Source organism: Alligator mississippiensis, chromosome 1, assembly GCF_030867095.1.
Source record: "Alligator mississippiensis isolate rAllMis1 chromosome 1, rAllMis1, whole genome shotgun sequence".
Lineage (NCBI taxonomy): Eukaryota > Metazoa > Chordata > Crocodylia > Alligatoridae > Alligator > Alligator mississippiensis.
This window is the reverse complement of record NC_081824.1, coordinates 187,042,998-187,061,622: the sequence shown is the minus strand read 5'-3', so window position 1 is coordinate 187,061,622 and position 18,625 is coordinate 187,042,998. Positions and strand designations below refer to the sequence as shown.

General features: G+C 40.9%; 1 protein-coding gene across 1 annotated transcript in view; it reads right to left on the bottom strand.

Moving 5' to 3' along the window:
* Nucleotides 1–18,625, bottom strand: part of USH2A (usherin) — a 642,051-nt gene that overhangs the window by 255,607 nt on the left and 367,819 nt on the right. Inside the window, exon 37 of the mRNA XM_059717779.1 lies at nt 8,458–8,637. Within this exon, the coding sequence (XP_059573762.1) occupies nt 8,458–8,637 (180 nt within the window). The remainder of the gene's footprint in view (nt 1–8,457; nt 8,638–18,625) is intronic.

The following is an 18,625-nucleotide window of genomic DNA, read 5'->3' as shown; positions in this document are numbered from 1 at the left end:
AGTGACTTTAACTGGTGCTTCCATCATTTAACTACATGCACAGTCATGGCTGACCCTTTCTGATCAATTGCCAATCCATACAGGTTTGACTGATAAAAGAGCCAATTAGATTTAAGCAAATTAAGGGACATCACCAATGTCAACCACTTATTAAACTGAATGCTGAATTCCATGCATACAAAACACTAATGCACTAAGTCCCATTAAGAGTTGAAACCCTAACCCCATTAGTAACTCTGGACCACTACGGGCTAAGGGTCAAAAGAAAGTTTCGTATTTATAGATTAACATTTGAATTCAGTTTTTATTTTTTTTACATTTCTTTTTAAGCACTCTTGAACTTGCATTGCAATTCTAGCCAAGAACTCAGATAAAATATATTCTTTAGTTCTAAGAGATTTTTTTAAGCTCTGAGTTTTAGCAGTACAACTCATTTTAATATTTTGAGTAAACTCAAAGGACTCCTACTAAATCATACCTTCCCTTCAGGAGTTGTTAGACTAAAATCCTTGACAGCATTTGGTTTATTAATGCACAACCCATTTCAAACAAAAATGAAACACAACAATGACATGTTAGATCAGGGCTGTCCAACTAGCGGCCCGTGGCGTGCACGCGGCCCCTTAGGCTCCCAGTTCAGACATCATTCCCCCCACTGCTCTCCTAATGGTCCTACCAGAGTCTCCAGGCTCCTCTCCCTCCTCCATCTTCAGCAGCCTGCCTCTACCTACAGAGGCATGGTAGGAAAGCACAGCTTGCAAGCCCAAGGGATTCCATGGCCATCAGGCTTTGGGGGACTTAGTGGGCTTCCATGTAGTGGTACAGGGATGCCCACCACGTAGCACAGTGGAGGCAACCCACATTGCATGGTGTGCAGCCCTGTGGGGTCAGTGGCTCCCAGTCACTCAGAAGCTAGACATCCCTGCATTAGATGAAAATTGGCAAAGAAACCAGAAAAAGTGACTTTTTATTAGCAATGATTTTTTTTTGTGACTTCTGAGACTTAATCCTCAGTTTTCCTCTACCTTTCTGCCTGATTTATTGTCCTTTTGATCATTCTCTACAATATATTCCCCACAGTGCCTATTTTTGGGCAGCAGAGTTTTTCTGTGCTCCTGGAAAAGTTAAGGCTACATTTTTTCACTCATTAGAGGGCTATAAATTAATCTTTATATATTAGGTCTCAACCCCTCATGCTACTGAATACTATAGCAACTTGTGGAGGGAAACCTTTTCAAGGGACCACACTGCCTTACTAGGCAACGTTCTCTCTGGAGATACCCAACCCTCAATTCAAGGCCCTTCAAATGTGTTAGCACTCCAAATGTTGCACCTTTCCTACAACGACCATTAGTGTAGTCACTTAGGGGCCTTGTCACATGTTCACTTGCAACAGCTGCAAATCACTGGAATGTAGTGACCTATTAAAGTTAGTACATGTTAGGAAATAACTCTCGTCTGAAAGACCAGTAACTTTGCAATGCCACAAGGGCACTTATCACATGTACATGCATCTCCTTGCATTTTAACTGCACTTAATAACTGCCTTGTCGCACAGGACACTTAGCACATGTTTTATTTAGATCGCAGTAAGCATTACCATACTGTTAGAACATGTTCTGAGTGGTCACAAGGTAATGTTTACTAGGATCTCAAATTGTTATGTGCAGCATAATGCAGGACCTCATTGGGTCCAGTTCAAAACTTCAGTACAGTGCTGGGGGTGGGAACTTTTCTTTTTTTTTTAATTATAGCTGGACACTATACCTTTTTTAATTTCATCGGTCAGAAACTGTGAATATTAAAAGACAATTAACAGAGACAAATCCTGTTATGCATTTAGTTCATATGAACTATATGTAAGTATAAATAAGACCAGCATTTGGCTTCTGATTTGTTATGCATAATCATGCCAAGTTAAATCTTGGGTGAGCAAAATTCCCATGGAGTCAAGGGGCAAAAGGCAAAGGTCCAGTTGATTGTAGTGGGCCCAGAATTCTTGCAGTGAGAATGTTGCCTGAGTAACAGCACAGGATGTGGCCCACTGTAAAATAACGATTGTACTCAGAATATACCATTATGGGTTAGAATGTTATTGCACTCAAGAGTCATTATAATAAAACATAATGAAAAGGTAAATATGGATTATAGAATGTCCTATATATATATATATATATATATATATATATATATATATATATATCAGTCCTTTCCTCATATGCACTGGTTCATTTATTATTCATTTCAGTATGGATCACAGTCCAATGGACAATGGTATGGAAGATTTCTTTAATAACTCTCAGTGCTAATTTAATTCTACTTAAACACACATATTCTAGTGAATGCCACATGCTTTTCAGCATGATTTTATGTGTAAATCAGGGTAATATGTTTTCAGATCATTAAGTATAAGGAAGCATGAACTAAAACCTATTTAATCAATGAGGTATTGCTTTTAAACTACTGCAAGGTCATAAAAAAGATAATTTCAAAGCTATAAGTTTCCTAATTGTAATCAACAACAATCTAATGATGAAAGAAAGTATATCCTAATGGCTACCATAAACTTGTGCACATCCTTGCCTATCTTTAAAGATCCAGAATCTTTTCATCTGGTAAAACTGTCAGGACCAACTTTCTGATTCCCAGATGTAAAATTGAACAATGACACAGAGATTAGACATGCTAGTGGATGGTTTCAGTTAGCAATGTATCTCAGATTTGGTTTATTATAAAACAACATTTCTGTTTCTTAGCAATTGTTTCTTAACAGACAACAATCAGAACTATTTGGAATAGCCTGTGACTCGTTTGCTCAATAATTATCCATATACAATTGAAAATTGTCCTATATTTTTCTTCATTGTCCAAATTTATTTTCTGCAATTTTCCCTCAAATAGTTCTTGGCCAGTACAATTTCTGCAACATATTGTGGTGAGTTTTATTTAGTATCTGAACTATGTTAGCTAACGTTGACCGGACATGAAGGTCAAATGGCATTATTCCTGTTCCCTGACTGCATTTGTATAGTAAGTAGGAATAGTTTGCTCTTGGGTTGAAAATTTACTGTTAAGAATGTGCACTTAAGTCACAAATTCTACTAACATTCCTGCTAGAAAATTCAGCCACTAGAATATTCATGAAAAGAGAACACAAATAAAGCTGGTGGGTACTCAAGTTTTCATTTCAATGAATATTCACATACAAGTATTTATTCAGCTCTGACCCTTGCTTATTTCAAACCTTTCTTAAGACAACTACCAAAATTCCAACTAGTTCCTTGCTTTAATAGGGAACCCCTACCTTCCAAGAGGCTCCTGTATATTTAAAGATGCCAGCCTAGGGTAAAGGCCACATGTCCTTCAGGGAGTATATAAGAGGCACGACCACAGTATCCAGGCAGTGAGGGAGGAAGCAGCATAGAGGCAAGAGCTGTGGTAACTGAAATACCAATCAGCTGCAGAACCACAAGCAGGTAAGACCTGAGCAAACCAGGTCCTGGGAAACTGTGGTGCAGGTGAGTCAGGCCCTGGGACACTGCAGGGTGGGCTAGGCCTGATGGGCTGTTGTGTGGGCAAGCTAGGCACAAGGGGCTGCTTTGCAGAGAGTAAATATTAGTCATCCCTCTCCCCAAGTGCACTGATGGCCTGTAACCATTGGAAGAACAAGGTGTGGCAGGAAAGATCACAGTCTGGGAGAGCAAGCCAAATTCATCTCCTCTAGACTCTCTCTGGAGGTCACTAGTACGTCCTAGGGCTACAGCATGAGGGCATTCACAATTTGGTGCGTTGGCTGGTAAGGCAGTCAGGGAAGTAATCCCCTCTTTAAGGAAGATTGAAGAATTTAAACCCTGGGAAAATAAGGACCCTGGGGCTGGAGAAATGGAATCTATATTAAAGATACTTCCCCAGCAGCAAGCCAATAAAATGGCACAATGGCAGCAGGAAATGGAGGAAGCACAAAAGAATCAACAGGGATGGTTTCAAGTAATCCAGAGGCATGAGGTCAGGACAGGGGGGATGTTAAAGATGCAACTACAACAAGAAGAGACTCACAAAACAGCAGAAGCTGATCAAATAGATCATGGCTCAGAAACTAGAGGGGTCAGTGCCAGAGGAGAATGTGTGGAAAGAGCTTAGTAATTTTACACCTGAAAAGCTGACCTGAAAAGATAATCCGGAGACTTTCCTTGAGGCCTTCAAACTGGCAGCAATGGCTACCTAGTGGAGTAAAGACATTTGGGCCCCTGAATGGGGATGCTACTGATGGAGGAAACAAGCAGTGTTCAAAGCCCTGCCCTGTGATGATGCCAGGGACTATGAGAAGGTGAACGTGGTTATACTGACCTTGCTAAAAGATTTCTGAAGAAACATACTGGCAAAAATCCTGGGCTCCAAAAACCAGGGACAACAAAAGACCCTTACTATTGAACCAGATGCTCCAAGATGATGCCTGGAATGGCTCCACCCAGAAGCGAGAACAGCTGGAGAGGTAGAGCAGATAGTACCAGAGCAATTAATTTGGGATTTGGGAACTACTAATAGAGAATGACTGAGAAGCAGTATTTGGAAGAAGGGGCATGACAACTCTTTAGAGGATGGATGTTTTTTCTTGTTTATTTCCTTTTGGTACTTACTAGTTTTCTGTTCCTTTTTTGGGAGTCAAATCCTAAAGGATAATAGCTCAACTTATCAATGGGAGGTAAGGGAGTAGGATGTATGGGAGGTGGACCCCTGCAGAAGGCCCCAGTCAGGAAACACATGATAGAGATCTGATCACAGCCACATAGAAATTAGATGCAGCCTCCTATCTTTCAAGATTACATCAAAGTTGCAATGGGCAAAGTGTAGTGGATGACTATGATCTGTGACTGTCCAGTGCTCAGGGGATGCCAGTGCAGGTATGCTATGTCACCTGTGGACATCCAGGACCTATGCTCAGATGACTACGGAAGGGTGAACCCATGAAATATCAGTGTGTTTGGTAGATGGGCTGCCTTACCTAGTCTTGCTGGAAAGAGAATGTCTCAGTTTCAAGAAGCTCCTAGGGAGGATCTTGGGAGAAGACCCCCAGAGAGCCCCAAGGCAAGGGGAGGATGAGGAAACACCATAAAATAAAGCCCAAAGAGGGGGGTGCCCCTGAAAAACAAACTAAAGGCCTCATAGGGCAAGGACAAGTAGATGAGGCAGAGGAACCAAGATAGGAGGAAGAGGGGAATTGGAGGGAGCAGGGTCTAACTCATCTGCATGAAGAACAATAGGACCCAGAGGTAAGGATGTAAGAAATATCATCAACCAGAGTCAATTAAGGGTTGAGCAGTCAAGAGAGCAGTCAACTTTAACAAAATCTAAAAGAAGCATTTAGCAAAACTCAAAGGGGAGGTGCAACGACCTTAACTGATGCAGATCTACCCCTGATTTGAAGTACACAAGGATGTGTTATTCCACATTGATATAGTCAGTATCTGGGGAAGAGACAGAGCAACTTATAATCCAAAAAATGTATAGAAGGGCACTGATGAAAATAGTTCATAAGTTGCCTATGAGGACAAGACCAAAGAACAGTTGCTATTGAAGCTTTTTTGGCATGGCATTCATACAGATGTAGCCAGATTCTGCAAGTCCTCCCCAGACTGTCAGCTTGGGGCCCCTGGGAAATCCCCAGTGGCCGCACATATTCTGATGCCAGAACTGCCCTTTGAGCAGGTCACAACAGACATCATGGGTCCCGTAGAAAAGAGTGCTGCAGGGTACCAATATATCCTATTTCTACTGGACTATGAAACTAGTTATCCAGAAGTGGTTCCAATGCAAGCAGTTACAGCTCCTAAGTCTGTGGGGGAACTATTAACATTTTTCACAAGGGTTGACTAACTGAGGGAAATACTGTCCAGCCAGTAGGCCTGTGTGAAGTGGCTAGTATTTGCTTTGGATTTGGATTCAGCCGATTCAGGGGACAGTGATTCGATTTGGTGATTCGAATCACTGTCCTGAATCAATTCGACCGAATCTAATTCAGAGATTTAGCCACTGCCAAATCGGCCAAATCTCTGTATTGAACAAGCCCTATCCCCTGCCTGCTCTCCCAGTCCCATCAATGGCTGCCTCCCCCCCTTCCCCCCCCCCCCCCCCCGGCCCCAGCATCCTGTCACTTTACAAAAAATAAAAAGCCCCACACTCACTGGCTCCTGCCAGATGGGTGGGCAATCCCTGCTGCCCCCCATTGCCCTGAACTGCATAGGGGGGCTCTGCCACAAGCCCCCAGAGGTCCCAACAGCTGCTGCAGCAGCCAGTAAGTGAAGGTTTTTTGTTTTTTTGTGGTTTTTTTTTTAAGCACCAGGATGCTGGGGCTGGGCAGGGCAGCTATTGACAGGGCTGGGAGAGTAGGTGGGGGTTGAGGGGCACTCAGCGGGGCTGGGGGAGCAGGCAGGGAATGGGGCCTGGTTGGGGTCCCCCCATGGTCCCCTCCCTCCTCCTCCATCCCGGCCCCCTACTAACCAGCATGCAACTCAGGTTCACTCCCTGCAGCAGTGAGCAGGGACTGCCCGAATCTCTGAATCTTTTCTGAATCAATTTGGAGATTTTGAATCAATTCGGACCTTTTAACTGGTCTCCCAATTCAATTTAGATTCAGAGATTTAGCCTCCAAATCAGATCAAATCTCCTCCAAATCAAATCAGCAACTGAAGCTTCGCACAGCCCTACCAATGAGGGCAGCAATTTTACATAAAAGGTCATATGAGAATTAGCAAAAGAGAACTTGTAGAAAACTCAAGGGAGGCAAGAAGACTCCTACAATAGACAAGCCTGGGACCAGTAGTTTGAAGTGGGGGTTAGGGTCTTAACATTACTCCCTGATCAGGAATCAAAATTGCTGGCCCAATGGCAAGGGCCTTATGAAGTCATTAGGTGAACAGGACCTGTGGATTATGAAATCAGATTGCTTGAAAAAGCAAAGACAAATATACCGTGAGAACATGTTAAAACCATGGAAAAAGAAAGAGGCATTGTCAGTTATTCTGTATCCAAAGGACCCAGAGCTAGGCCCCACCCTGGATAAGACATGAGCAAACCTACAGTGACACTGGGGGACCAACTAATAGCCTTTCAAAGGAAACAAGCCACATTTTTGGTAAGGGAATAATATTTAAGGATTATCTTTACGAAGAAGCCTGCATATTCAAGGGTCAGGACCATTAAACTGAGACAGTTCAAGGAAGAGTGGTGAGAAAGTGTGGGAGACAGATACCAGAGAAACTAAAGGAGCCAGGCCAGCTGCACCCACATGGCCAAAGGCAGCATAATGGAATACAGCACAACACTGGCCCAGCCCAGCAATGTGTCAAGGACTCAGGGTCAAGCAGGAGCCACACCAGCTGCTTTAGATGTACCGAATGTGGTGAAGCCTAAAGTGGCATGTGGGAACACAGCATGGCACTGGTGCCCATGCCCCTAAAAGGCCCCAGCCTGGCAGAGCCTGGATATCCCACAGCTCCTGGCCCTCTTCCTCTTGAACTTTACCCGGGCTTTGATTCACTAGGTGCAGGGTCAAAGCAGGAAGCAGACAGCCTTGCCACGCAGAAGCCTGGTCAGGAGCTAGGTGCCCCCTGTCTTGGAGCTTACACTGGGGGCTGGGGGGCAGGAGAGGCAGGGCCAGCTGAGGAGGGGAAGGGAATGCCTCCTGCTGCTGCTCCTGCAGCTGGCTGGCTTGGGGAAGGGGAAGGGTGAGAGGCACCAAAAGCCAGGGTAGCTGTGGGCTAGATACAATTCTCCTTCACAGGAGCAGCCACAGGCCAGGTAAAATCATTTCTTGGGCTGGATCCGGCCTGTGGGCTGTATTTTGCCCACCCTTTTGTGAGCTATCACATGGCTGGGAGAGCAAGTCAAGTTCCTCTCTGCCAGAGGGCAGTAGTATGGCCAAGGGCTACAGCTTGAGGGTGGTCACACTTACCTAACATAAATCAGCAATAAATTAAGTCTAGCTACCCCAATTTATAGAGCTATCTCAGTATATAGCTTAATCTATTTTGTACCCGTAAGAAAAAAAAAACCTTAACTACATATCCAGTAGATACTGCTCTTGTATGTAGCATACAAATTCTATACAACATCACATTACATACTGTGTGCAAGTGTATGTACATATCTTCTGTTTAATTTTTTATATGAGACCAGCCTAGTTAAGAGCCACTAACAAAAAAACCCACTACAAGAAATGTCATGCATGCAATCTATGTTCACTATATATCTGCTTCTGTTTTCATAACTTAAAGAGCTTTAAAATTAAACAATACGGTCATACTAAACACTGAAAAGAACAAATTTTGTAATAAAAACTGCTGATTATGAACATGTTGCTCTGAACTTCAAATAAGGACTTGCAGTAACAAATAATGTGATTGGTAGAATATGTGAAAATTTTTTACATTCAGAGAAATGATTTTTTTTTATACTTACCCCCTGGTGGCATAACTATTTTTACAGGATCACTTATCAAGCTGCCTTGGCTATTAGAAGCATTTACTTGTACCGTGTAGTTGGAAAATGGAATCAGTCCTCTAATGGGCACCCATACATTGAAGTCTCTGCTGTTGTATAAGATCCGTGTGCCATTTATAATAGTGTAATTAGCATTACCTGTCAAGAAAAAAAAAGGGGGGGGGGGAGGAAGAAGGGGAGAGAAAAAGTTAGCTTTTGTATCTATTGCAATTTTCTGTTCTTTATGAATCAAGTCCCACTATTATTGATGTCAATGGGCTTTTTGCTATTAATTTCAACAGGAGCAAGACTGAACCTCTATTTGAACATTTAATATTACACCCCATCTAAATATAAATTAAGTGGTAATTCTCACAAGCAGCAGACTCAGTTCTCCACTGAGTTCACTGGAAAAAGCAAATGTGACAGATCTACCATTTAAGAATTTTCTTCTATGTATATGAAAATCCCAGCTTCCATTTTTTTCTTGTCTAACTTTCACATGCATTTGGTGAAACTACACACCGCAAAACTTGAAGCATTTCGTCAGACACTGCCTTCTCTAGCACTTTCAAGATCTTTAATTTAATCCTCACATACACTGTGTTACAAACTGTATCATATCTGTGTTCTTCCTTTGCAGCCCCATCCAGATATGGCTTAATATGAACTCTGATTTGGATAGTCTTGCAATTATTTTGTAGTTCATTTAACTTACAGACATTGGTGTTTGCTGTTAGCCATACAATAGTGATGCATAGGAGGAAAATAGGGCAAAATGAAACCATTCTGTAGCTGAAGTAATATAAATGTAAATCCTCTTGTTATAATTCATAATAATTTAGGGTTTTTACTCTTTATTGAAATCCAAATTCACCTTGAGTTACACTATGAAATGCCATTGAACAACAGTGCAACATTCAGTTAGTTACTGCATGCTGGCCATGTAAGGCAGAAAACCTCCTAGAGCAGTACAAGACTAAAGACCCAGGCACAGCAAAAGCTTTGAGTGACAACCTGAATGGAGGCCACTTACAAAGGTGGAGTGATACTGTAGCATCTCTTGATCTCTTGACTCCAACCTCAAAACATCAGCCCTCCTTCAACAGCTTGGAGTCACTAGCCCTCCAATGACCTTGTCATTGTGACAGCCACAAATGGCAGCAAATGCTATCACTGTTCATTTTCTCCACATTTCCAAAGCCCCCACCAACAACATCACACAATTTATAGAAAGAATACTTCAGAAAATGTCTTCTGTGTCCGGGTATATTCTATCTTTTCTATACCCCACAAGAGAGATGACTGAGGCTTTAAAGCAGGGGTAGGCAAATGGTGGATTTGGCCAGCGGCCACATTCCATTTCCCAGCAGTCCCTGCTTGCATCACCCTGGCTGGTTTGCATGGAAACCCCAGAAGTGGTATTGCTGGGACAGCATAGGGCCAGGGTCTCCATGGAAAGTGGTTGGAGCAACATGGGCAGGGGCTGCTGGGAAATAGAGTCCACTGAGGGCCCAATCTGGCCCATAGACCAGACTTGCCCTAAAGCCACTAGAAACAAAAAGGTTACTGGCAAGGGTGGCATCTCCCTAAATTCCTTAAAAACTGAAGAGTTAAAGGGGGCAGCAATTGTTTCCTGTCATAAAGCAGAGAGGTAAGATAAAAAAAAAAAATGGCTTGAGGTGGTTGATGCTGCCATCCTCCATAGGAAGCCAGCTACCTATCTGTATCTTTCCTGTCCACCTGAAGTTCAGCAGGAGGGCTGTCCTGACATAATTTATATCATTCACGCAGAACCTTTTGCCCAAAGAAAAGACTGCGTTGAAATCCTAGCTTTGATTGCTGCAACCAAATTCCAGCTCTTACAAGCCGCACAGAGAGAGGCTTCCACAGTAAAACAGAACATTGGCACAGCAGCAGTTGACTTCTCTTCTACTTCTGATGTAGCATGAAGATATGGTTCCTCCTCAAACTTTCCAGGTCCCTCAAGTGCTACCCCAAACTTGACAGCATATTTCCTCCCCTTTTAAGTGACCACAGAGACCTCATACATCTTGGTCAGCAGGTTAGCAATATACTGACCATACATGATAGTCTGCCATAGGGGTCAACAGTCATGTCACAGATCTCCAATAGCTACATGAGTGATGCACAAAAAATAGTATTCAGAAAGGCCATATATGCTGAACACATGGCCTTGTTAGCCCAACAATTCATTAATGAATTTCATTAACATTAATACCACCTTCAAATGCTGACCTCAAGATCCTTGAGAACTACTTCAACTATTAGGAACTATGCCCCATGCCCTCAAAAACAATGTTAACAGCCATCTATTGAACAGCAGAGCAGCCAGGATGTACTGGGCACAAGCCTATGTGGCCAGAAAGCAGACCTAGCCTACAGTACATTGGCATGAGCTGAGACCAGTTTGACTTTTCTAAGCCACTTATAAAAGGCATTCAAAAAGTCAAAGCCAGGATAAGACATTTACAAAAAGAGCAGGGATGCTGCCTAGTGCTAATCGCAGAGCACACCAAACAGCAGCACCAGCAATGTAACTAAGCACCCTGGATGCTGACTTTGAGGGGTGCCAGGGAAGAGCTAGAAAAATAATTACCAGTGCTGATGGCTGGTCTTACTACCGGTGGCATGTCCTGGTGGCTCCATATGCTACTGCTGTCCCAGACACCAAGCTGCCCTGTCATGCCTTTGAGCAGCACTTGCTCCAGGATGCTCAACTATAGAGTACTGCACTCCTGTTTGGTCCCAGAATACCTATACTAAGTCCTTGGATATACAACTCAATGAACCCGTTATAAATGAGACTCTTACAATCAAGTCCTCTCAACAGGACCTCCAGAATTGACCAAAATCTTAGCTAAAATCTCAAAAACCATTCTGGGATCAAAAATGTGCTTTCAGAGGGCCTTTACATGATCCAATGTCATAGTGAAGGGCACTATGGGATAGTGCTAACCTCTCAGAAAATCCTCTTGGATTTCCCACAACATTTGGTTTTCACTGAACAACATCAGAAAACCACCAAGCAGATAAAAGCATCTGCTTCATCTATGGGGTATCAAGAACAGCCCAAGGCATGACTGTGGTCATGAACTGCAAATGGATGGCTGTTCATTGGCTCACAAAACTTGATACAGGCATATGAGCTGCTGATTACCAGCCATATGAGAGAAGATGATGACATAAACACTTTTCTAGATTATGATAAAAGTAGGTCTCTAAAGCATGTTAGCTAAAATATAATAACTGACGAGTTTTAAAACCCAAATTTAGACAGGGACAGATGTATTTAACGTTTCAGACCTTCTTGTTTAAAGGTAGGCTGCCACTGAATGTGTTAAAATAAAAATAAAATAAAATCTATAATACACTTTTGATATATTTTAACATATATCCTTTCATGCAAGTCTCTGCAACCCCAAGTGAACATGTGATTTCCCTATACATTTGTTTTTATTCCATTTTTAATATCACTTTCCAGTTAGGTAATAAACAATGCTGTGTTTTTTTTAATGCAATTCTGAAAAAAAAATTGACAAGACAACACTTTGTTCTAAGTTGCCTGGATAACAGCATTAATACATAGCAATTATACAATTAGTTGTAACATTAAGTTCTAGTTATAGCAGAATGATTACTCGCCAATTATAAGAAGTATATAATTACTCAATAATTATGAGAAGTATGTAATTACTTAACCATTTTATTCAGCTCCAAAAATGAACTTGCACATGTACAATGAGTTAGACAACACAGAGGTTCATATCCTCTCTGAAGAACATTGCCAAGTTTTCTAACTTAAATTATACACAGAACAAAGGGCTTTGTTTTTGTTTTTTGTTTTTGATTTTTTTTTAATTCCTTTTCCCAACCCAGTGGTGTACAGTTACTGGCCAATAAATATTAGAAGAATATTTTTTTTTAAATGCAGGTCCTCAAATTACTCCTCCTGGGAGTGACATGCACTATGCAGCTTTACCACTTTTTACTGCATAAACTTTACTTTCAGTGGGCTGGAAAATGCAGTTGCATTGGTTCAGCCTGACAGAAAGTGCTACTATGATAAGCCCTTCCTATCATTCTGTGCCATTCCTGCCTCACTTGCTTTAGCTTGGACCTATTTGTGAGTATAAGTGGATGCACCTTTCTTTTCAGTTTTCATGAATATTCTTCCTTCCACCCTATTCTCCTTGCTGAGATCATTTTATCAGACTGGGTGCCATATTCCTAAATGAGCAATGGTTTGAAATATGGGTAAATCCTCAGACAACATTATTTTGCTCCTGCCAGTTTTTTCTATTATTCCTACAGATTTCTGCCTTATACTTCCTGACATAATCTGTCATGGGGGTTTTGCCAAGAAAGCTCCTATAACCACCTGGATGATAAGCCCACTCACCAGGCATGTTTCCAACTAGAAAGACAGAAAATTACTTTTTCCAGAATCAATGCCACCCCTGGAAAGTTGCAGGACTCCCAAAAGATACCAATATCCACTCTGCATCTCCCCCCAAAATTAATTACAGTTAAGATTCTGATCCACTCAATAATTTGTACACCCCCCAAAACCAAATCAAACCAGCCCCCTCACCCCTCAGTAAACTCCATCCATACTCATATAGTTTCTCCATATTCTTATCTTTTCTACTTATCCCAATAAGGATTTTCCATGTTCTTTCCTTTCTCCCATCTCCCTCCCTACTACTCTTTCTGGTTGACTTCTTGAGCCTGATTTGGATCTCATTCACAACATTATAAGATAAATTAGTCAATTAAATTAAGATGAAACTTCACGATTCTTCCTTTCCTAGCTATATGAATTAAGTCACCCTTTTTTCTCACTGACTTGCTACTGCTACCTAGGCCGGCAGGCAGGTCTGCGTCTTGAGAATCCTGCCTTTGGATAACTCTTTCCTTATCCACAAGGTTTATCATGTCATTACAAAGTCACTTTGTAGTAAGGACTTCCAGCCTTTGAGACAAGTCTCATCACCTGGAAATCGGTGTCAAAGTTTCCACTGACCACACTGGGAATAAGTTCATGGCAGAATATAAAACTGGTAGAATATGTTATGTAGAGTAGTGAAGTGTATACAGAAAGACAAGTCTCCAAGTTTCCTGTTCCCTCTAATCTTTACAACCTGTAGATCATATGCATCTTAACCTATAAGGTCTTGCAGAGGCTTACATTTCCTGCTGTGAATATGAGGGTGGGACGGCCAGAGGCTCAGGCTTCTAAAAACTGACTAAGTTTGAGCTGCATTCTATTGCGGTTCTGAAGAATAAGAAAGTGCAGGTTTTACATGCCATGTTACTAAGAAAAGTCAGACTACATAGCTAGGTGTTGATCTGTGAGCAGGACTGGGACAAATAGTCAGAGGTATTACAAAATACACAGTAAACGTGCTGGAAGACCAGACTTTTAAATACTGAGAGAGAAGACTAAAAGAAAAAAAAGGAAAACACCGTTGGTTACTGAATGATTCTAAAATCCAGCATTAAAAAAGACCAACAGCCACTGTGCAAAAATAATAGTTCTTTCACTTTTGGAAAAAGGGCTGAAAAAAATGACGCAAGCAGATCAAAAGAACTGTATTGACTTTATATTTATAAATAATCAACATTATATATTCATATAGAAAATCTATAATCTACATATGTGTGTATATAAGAAGACACAAAACAGAAAAAACAAGGCAGTAAAAAAAATGCATGTTCTACCTGTAAATCATTGCAAAAATATGTAAACCTCTACATAGCATTCTAGCTGGTGGGTCTTTCTATTTGAAGGTTCTCTGTATCTTTAGAAGTACAGTTCAAAAGGGGTTCCAAAGCAGCTGTGCATCCTTTTGATTGAATAATAGGGTAAATAGGTGTATAAAATTCATGTTGATTCGTGGTGCGTAAATTACTGCTGTCCTGGGTACATCATCCTATGGGGTTCACTAGATTGAAATAACATAAATGGGTATCCTTTTCCATTCTTGTTATAATCATTGTCACAAGAATTTTAATGCCTCATATATTCCGTAATTTTTTTTCTGTGTGCTGTACTGCTCTGACCTTTTCAATATTCTGTAATTTGACTGGCTGGCCATTTCAAGTTCTCTCCTTTTTACAGCCTTATTAACTTGTGGAGAAGAGGTGAAATGGACAGCCAATCAGAATACATAATATTGCAAAGGTCACAGTAGTACAGTATAGTATCAGCAGACACAGAATACTGTATATTAGTCATTAGCATTCTGATATCTTATTCATGTGACAAAGGTTGTAACGAGAACAGAAAATGGCACAACATGAAACCATTCTCCTGACAAAGACTGTAATGAGAAAGGAAGTAGAACAAATGTAAGTATATTCTATCTTACCTTTAAAAACTATATTTTTTGCCAGAATTTGTTTCTTTTAAGATACCCTTCCCATTTGGACCAAAATGTAAATTAAGGGCAAAAGAAAGACATTAAACTGAAACACTGCATAAATGAGCAAAATTTTTTCCTAAAGTATCTGTTATTTTTGTACCAGTATGATATGGTTCTTTGGAAACTAAAGTAAAGAATCATCAACATCAAGCAGTTTATTAAATTCATGGAGCTTAAGATAAAAACTTAAAAATCAAGATTATTTCCATTTTCTGTAGATGTCATTCATTTTGTAAGATGGGGTATCTTTGGATAAAATTTCATTCTTTTCACTTTCTGTGGTGCACTGTGCTCCACTATAGTTGACCATTGCTTTCCACCCCAGAGTTGGATACATTTTAATGGCATTCTATGGTGGTAATGTATAAAGTGGAGGGAGATCATTCAAGATTAAAAGCACCATATAAAGTATTCATCATCATAAATACTTAATACTAGATTATTTCCTTTCAGCATTACTTTATCTTCTAGAATAATGTGGTGGTTTTGCCACATGCTATTTAAAAAAAAAAACACAACAAATATTCTGTACACCATATTGTAAAATATACAATCTGCTGAGACTAGGTTTCCGACTTTGTTTTGCACTCTAAAACATTACTACAACATGCATATTTTACATAGAACCAGATTTTCATATCTTTACTTCTTACACAGAGTATAATCTTCCTCTACAAATTCTTAAATTGAGTTCAGTGGACTATTCATGTGTGGGCCTACTTAACATTTAAGAGTGTCAAAACCCATCCCAAAGAACCTTCCCTTTGAGAGTCTCAGAGGACTATACAGGAGATATTTAGTTCACTTCCACAATATTGCCTGGTTTTCTCTCTCCCCTTTCTTGTTTTTTTGTACTTCTTTTTCCTGTGGGTATGCAAGCATGCAGAGGTTCTGTCTTGCCTCCTCATGTCAAGAGACAACAACAAAGTTAGAATCAGACTGGGAGAAAGAATCCAGTCAGCCTCTTAACCAGACTTCAGATATAACCTATAGACAGCATTGCCTTTGTATATCATTATAATACATGGTAGTCTTTTCTTTCCCCCCTGAAATTTTGGGTAGAGATGAATAATGGGCCCAATTAATATTTGAATTTCAATATTAAGTATAAAGAATAGGAATAAAATGTAATATAATCCCTTCCCTGCTATAAAATAATGCAAGATTTAAGCCTCACGCCTTTCCTATTATGTAAAATTTAAGGTCCTTTTCTCAATCCCGACCTTCACCGTTGACAACCTCATCTTCAAGAAGTATGTTTTGCCTGAACAATTACCCACCTGTCTCCTCATTTGAGCTTGCAGCATTTTTCTTTATAAACTACCCTGCTAACCAAAAAAACCCCCATATTTTGTATCTACTAAATGCTTCCCTCTCTCTGATCTTACAATAACCCTATTATTATTTTCTATAAATTAGCACCATCTACTGAGCAACCAGATCTCTACTTGGTCCTTCCTGGACATCAGTCTATTGAAGTTCAAAATTTTTTCATTTCACTTTGCTCTGCTTTCTGTTCTCTCTCTTGTATCAGCTCAGGAGTTGGCTCCTACTATGCATTCTCTTCCTTCTTCTATTCTTACCAAGAATTTCAGTCCTTCAGTTCCCTGTCTTAGCTGACCACAAACTTCTCCTTCCTTCCTTCCTGTTCCTGATTCTGTACTACTGAGTGCCTCAGGAAAAAGTTATGAGACTGTTCAGACCTCCTTCACTCCAAGTTCATTCTGCCTATTCTTCTGTATTCTTCATTAATTCCTACTCCCACAAAAGCTCATTTTCTCCCATCTATATCCTCTTTTACCTCCACTCTCCTCTTCTAGTGTTTCTAATGAAGAACTGGAAATTAAAAAGAAAAAGGAAACACTTAATGCCATTGATTTTATGCAATTAAGAAGCAGCTGACTCTTTTCTTTTGACCTTTTTCAGGTGGTTATCATTTACTCATAATTGTGAAACCACCGGGTTATTTTCCAGCATTATCCCAATTATCCTCCCAATTTTTTAAGTGCATGTTTTCTGCTTTTCAGTTTGAGTTATTGTTCCTCTTTTCAAGAAAGTGTTATTTTTCCAAATGAGTGCACTGCTGCCTTTGTATCAATCAGCTGAGCAGCTATTTGTTCCTCTGCTCTTGAGTTGGCAGATATGCTGTTCTTATAGATGGATCATGGTCTCAAGCCTTCAAACTGTGTTCTGAAACTGACTCTCTTTTATCATAGGGAATCCTCATTTCCATTCTGACGTGTTGGAAAGGGTAGCTGAATGTGACAAGAGCTCCTCTTAAAAGAAAGATAGTTCAAAGTTACTCTGGTAAAACAGCAACACTAGCTACAACTATCAATCCCAAGTGGGCTTGTACTCCTATTAATAATAAATACTTCACAACTTGTGTAGGATTGTCAATCAAAAATACTTCATTTTTTTTCTTGTCCCATAATAACGAAAAGATTCTCTAGTTTTAAAAAAAAGGTTGAGAAAATTTAAAGAATAAAGAGAAAAAGCCCAACAGAGCACTGACTGAGAGGAGTCTTGGCTGAATTTCATTTTTGCGGATATACCTGTAGTGATCCTGTGAAAACCACTGAAAAAGAATCCCCCTTATTTCTCCCATTCCACAACTGATACACAGTTGTCTTTTGGCATATGCTCAGGAATACTCTTAGTTTTCAGTCTTCAGTGTGCTCAGCACCATTCAAACCACAATGCACAAGACTGTTTCAGCATGCAGTACAAGCAGAGGAGGACTATGTGGCTAGGGCTTATCTGTGATAAACTTGGGATTGCCCCAGTGGCAGAACAGACATACCCCATACCACTCATTCTCTTTCTTCCTCAATTCCCCCTCCATAAATACCTTTCCTGAGAAGCCCATGGAGATACTTAATTCATTAAAGTATTTTGAAAGTCCTTTCAGAGCCCCAAATGAAAAGAGGGAAAAAGATTACAACTAGGACATGAAAACATTTGTATATTCTTGTCAATGTGATCCTAATATGGAGAATATGAAAAGACACATTCTTATCTACTCAATCCTTTCTGTGAACTCAGGTAAGGAAAAAGCTGACAATCTTTTACAGACACCTGTGTAAGGATGCAAAGCCTGAAGAGCAGGGATCTGGGTTTTCCATTTCCTGCGGAAAAAATGTGGTTTTTCCCCATTTAAAGGAGAAAAAACCTAGATTTTCCCCCTTCAAATAGGAAACTGTGATCTTCCCCTTGCAGGTTAGCAAAATTTCAGTCTGAAAGGAGCTGCTTGGGGCTTTGGGGTGGGGGGGGTGAGTAGGGAGGGCAATGAAAATCAGGAGGCACCACATGATTTAAATGCAGCAAGGCAGGGAGGTGGGAGCAGTCCTGGCAGCTGGATACAGGTAAACCTATGGAATGGAGGGGGGGGGGGGTTGAAGGACAAGGGCTTGGGGACTATCCAGGGGCTGTGGGGGGGGGGGGGTGTATGTTGCAAGGTTGTGTGGATGGGATGTGTGTGTAGATGTAGAAGTGATGTGTAAGGGGGGGAAGGGGTGTCTGTGACACAATGTAGGTACCTGCCAGTGCTGAGGGAAGGTGTCCAGGCACCAGGGCTGTGGCAGGGCAGGGGGAACCTGAGACAGTGCTCAGTACAGCCAACAAACCCAGCTCTATGTGGTTGCCATGGGGGCCCACCCGGAGGTGCCTGTCCCTCCAGTAGGGAAAGGGGTTGAGGG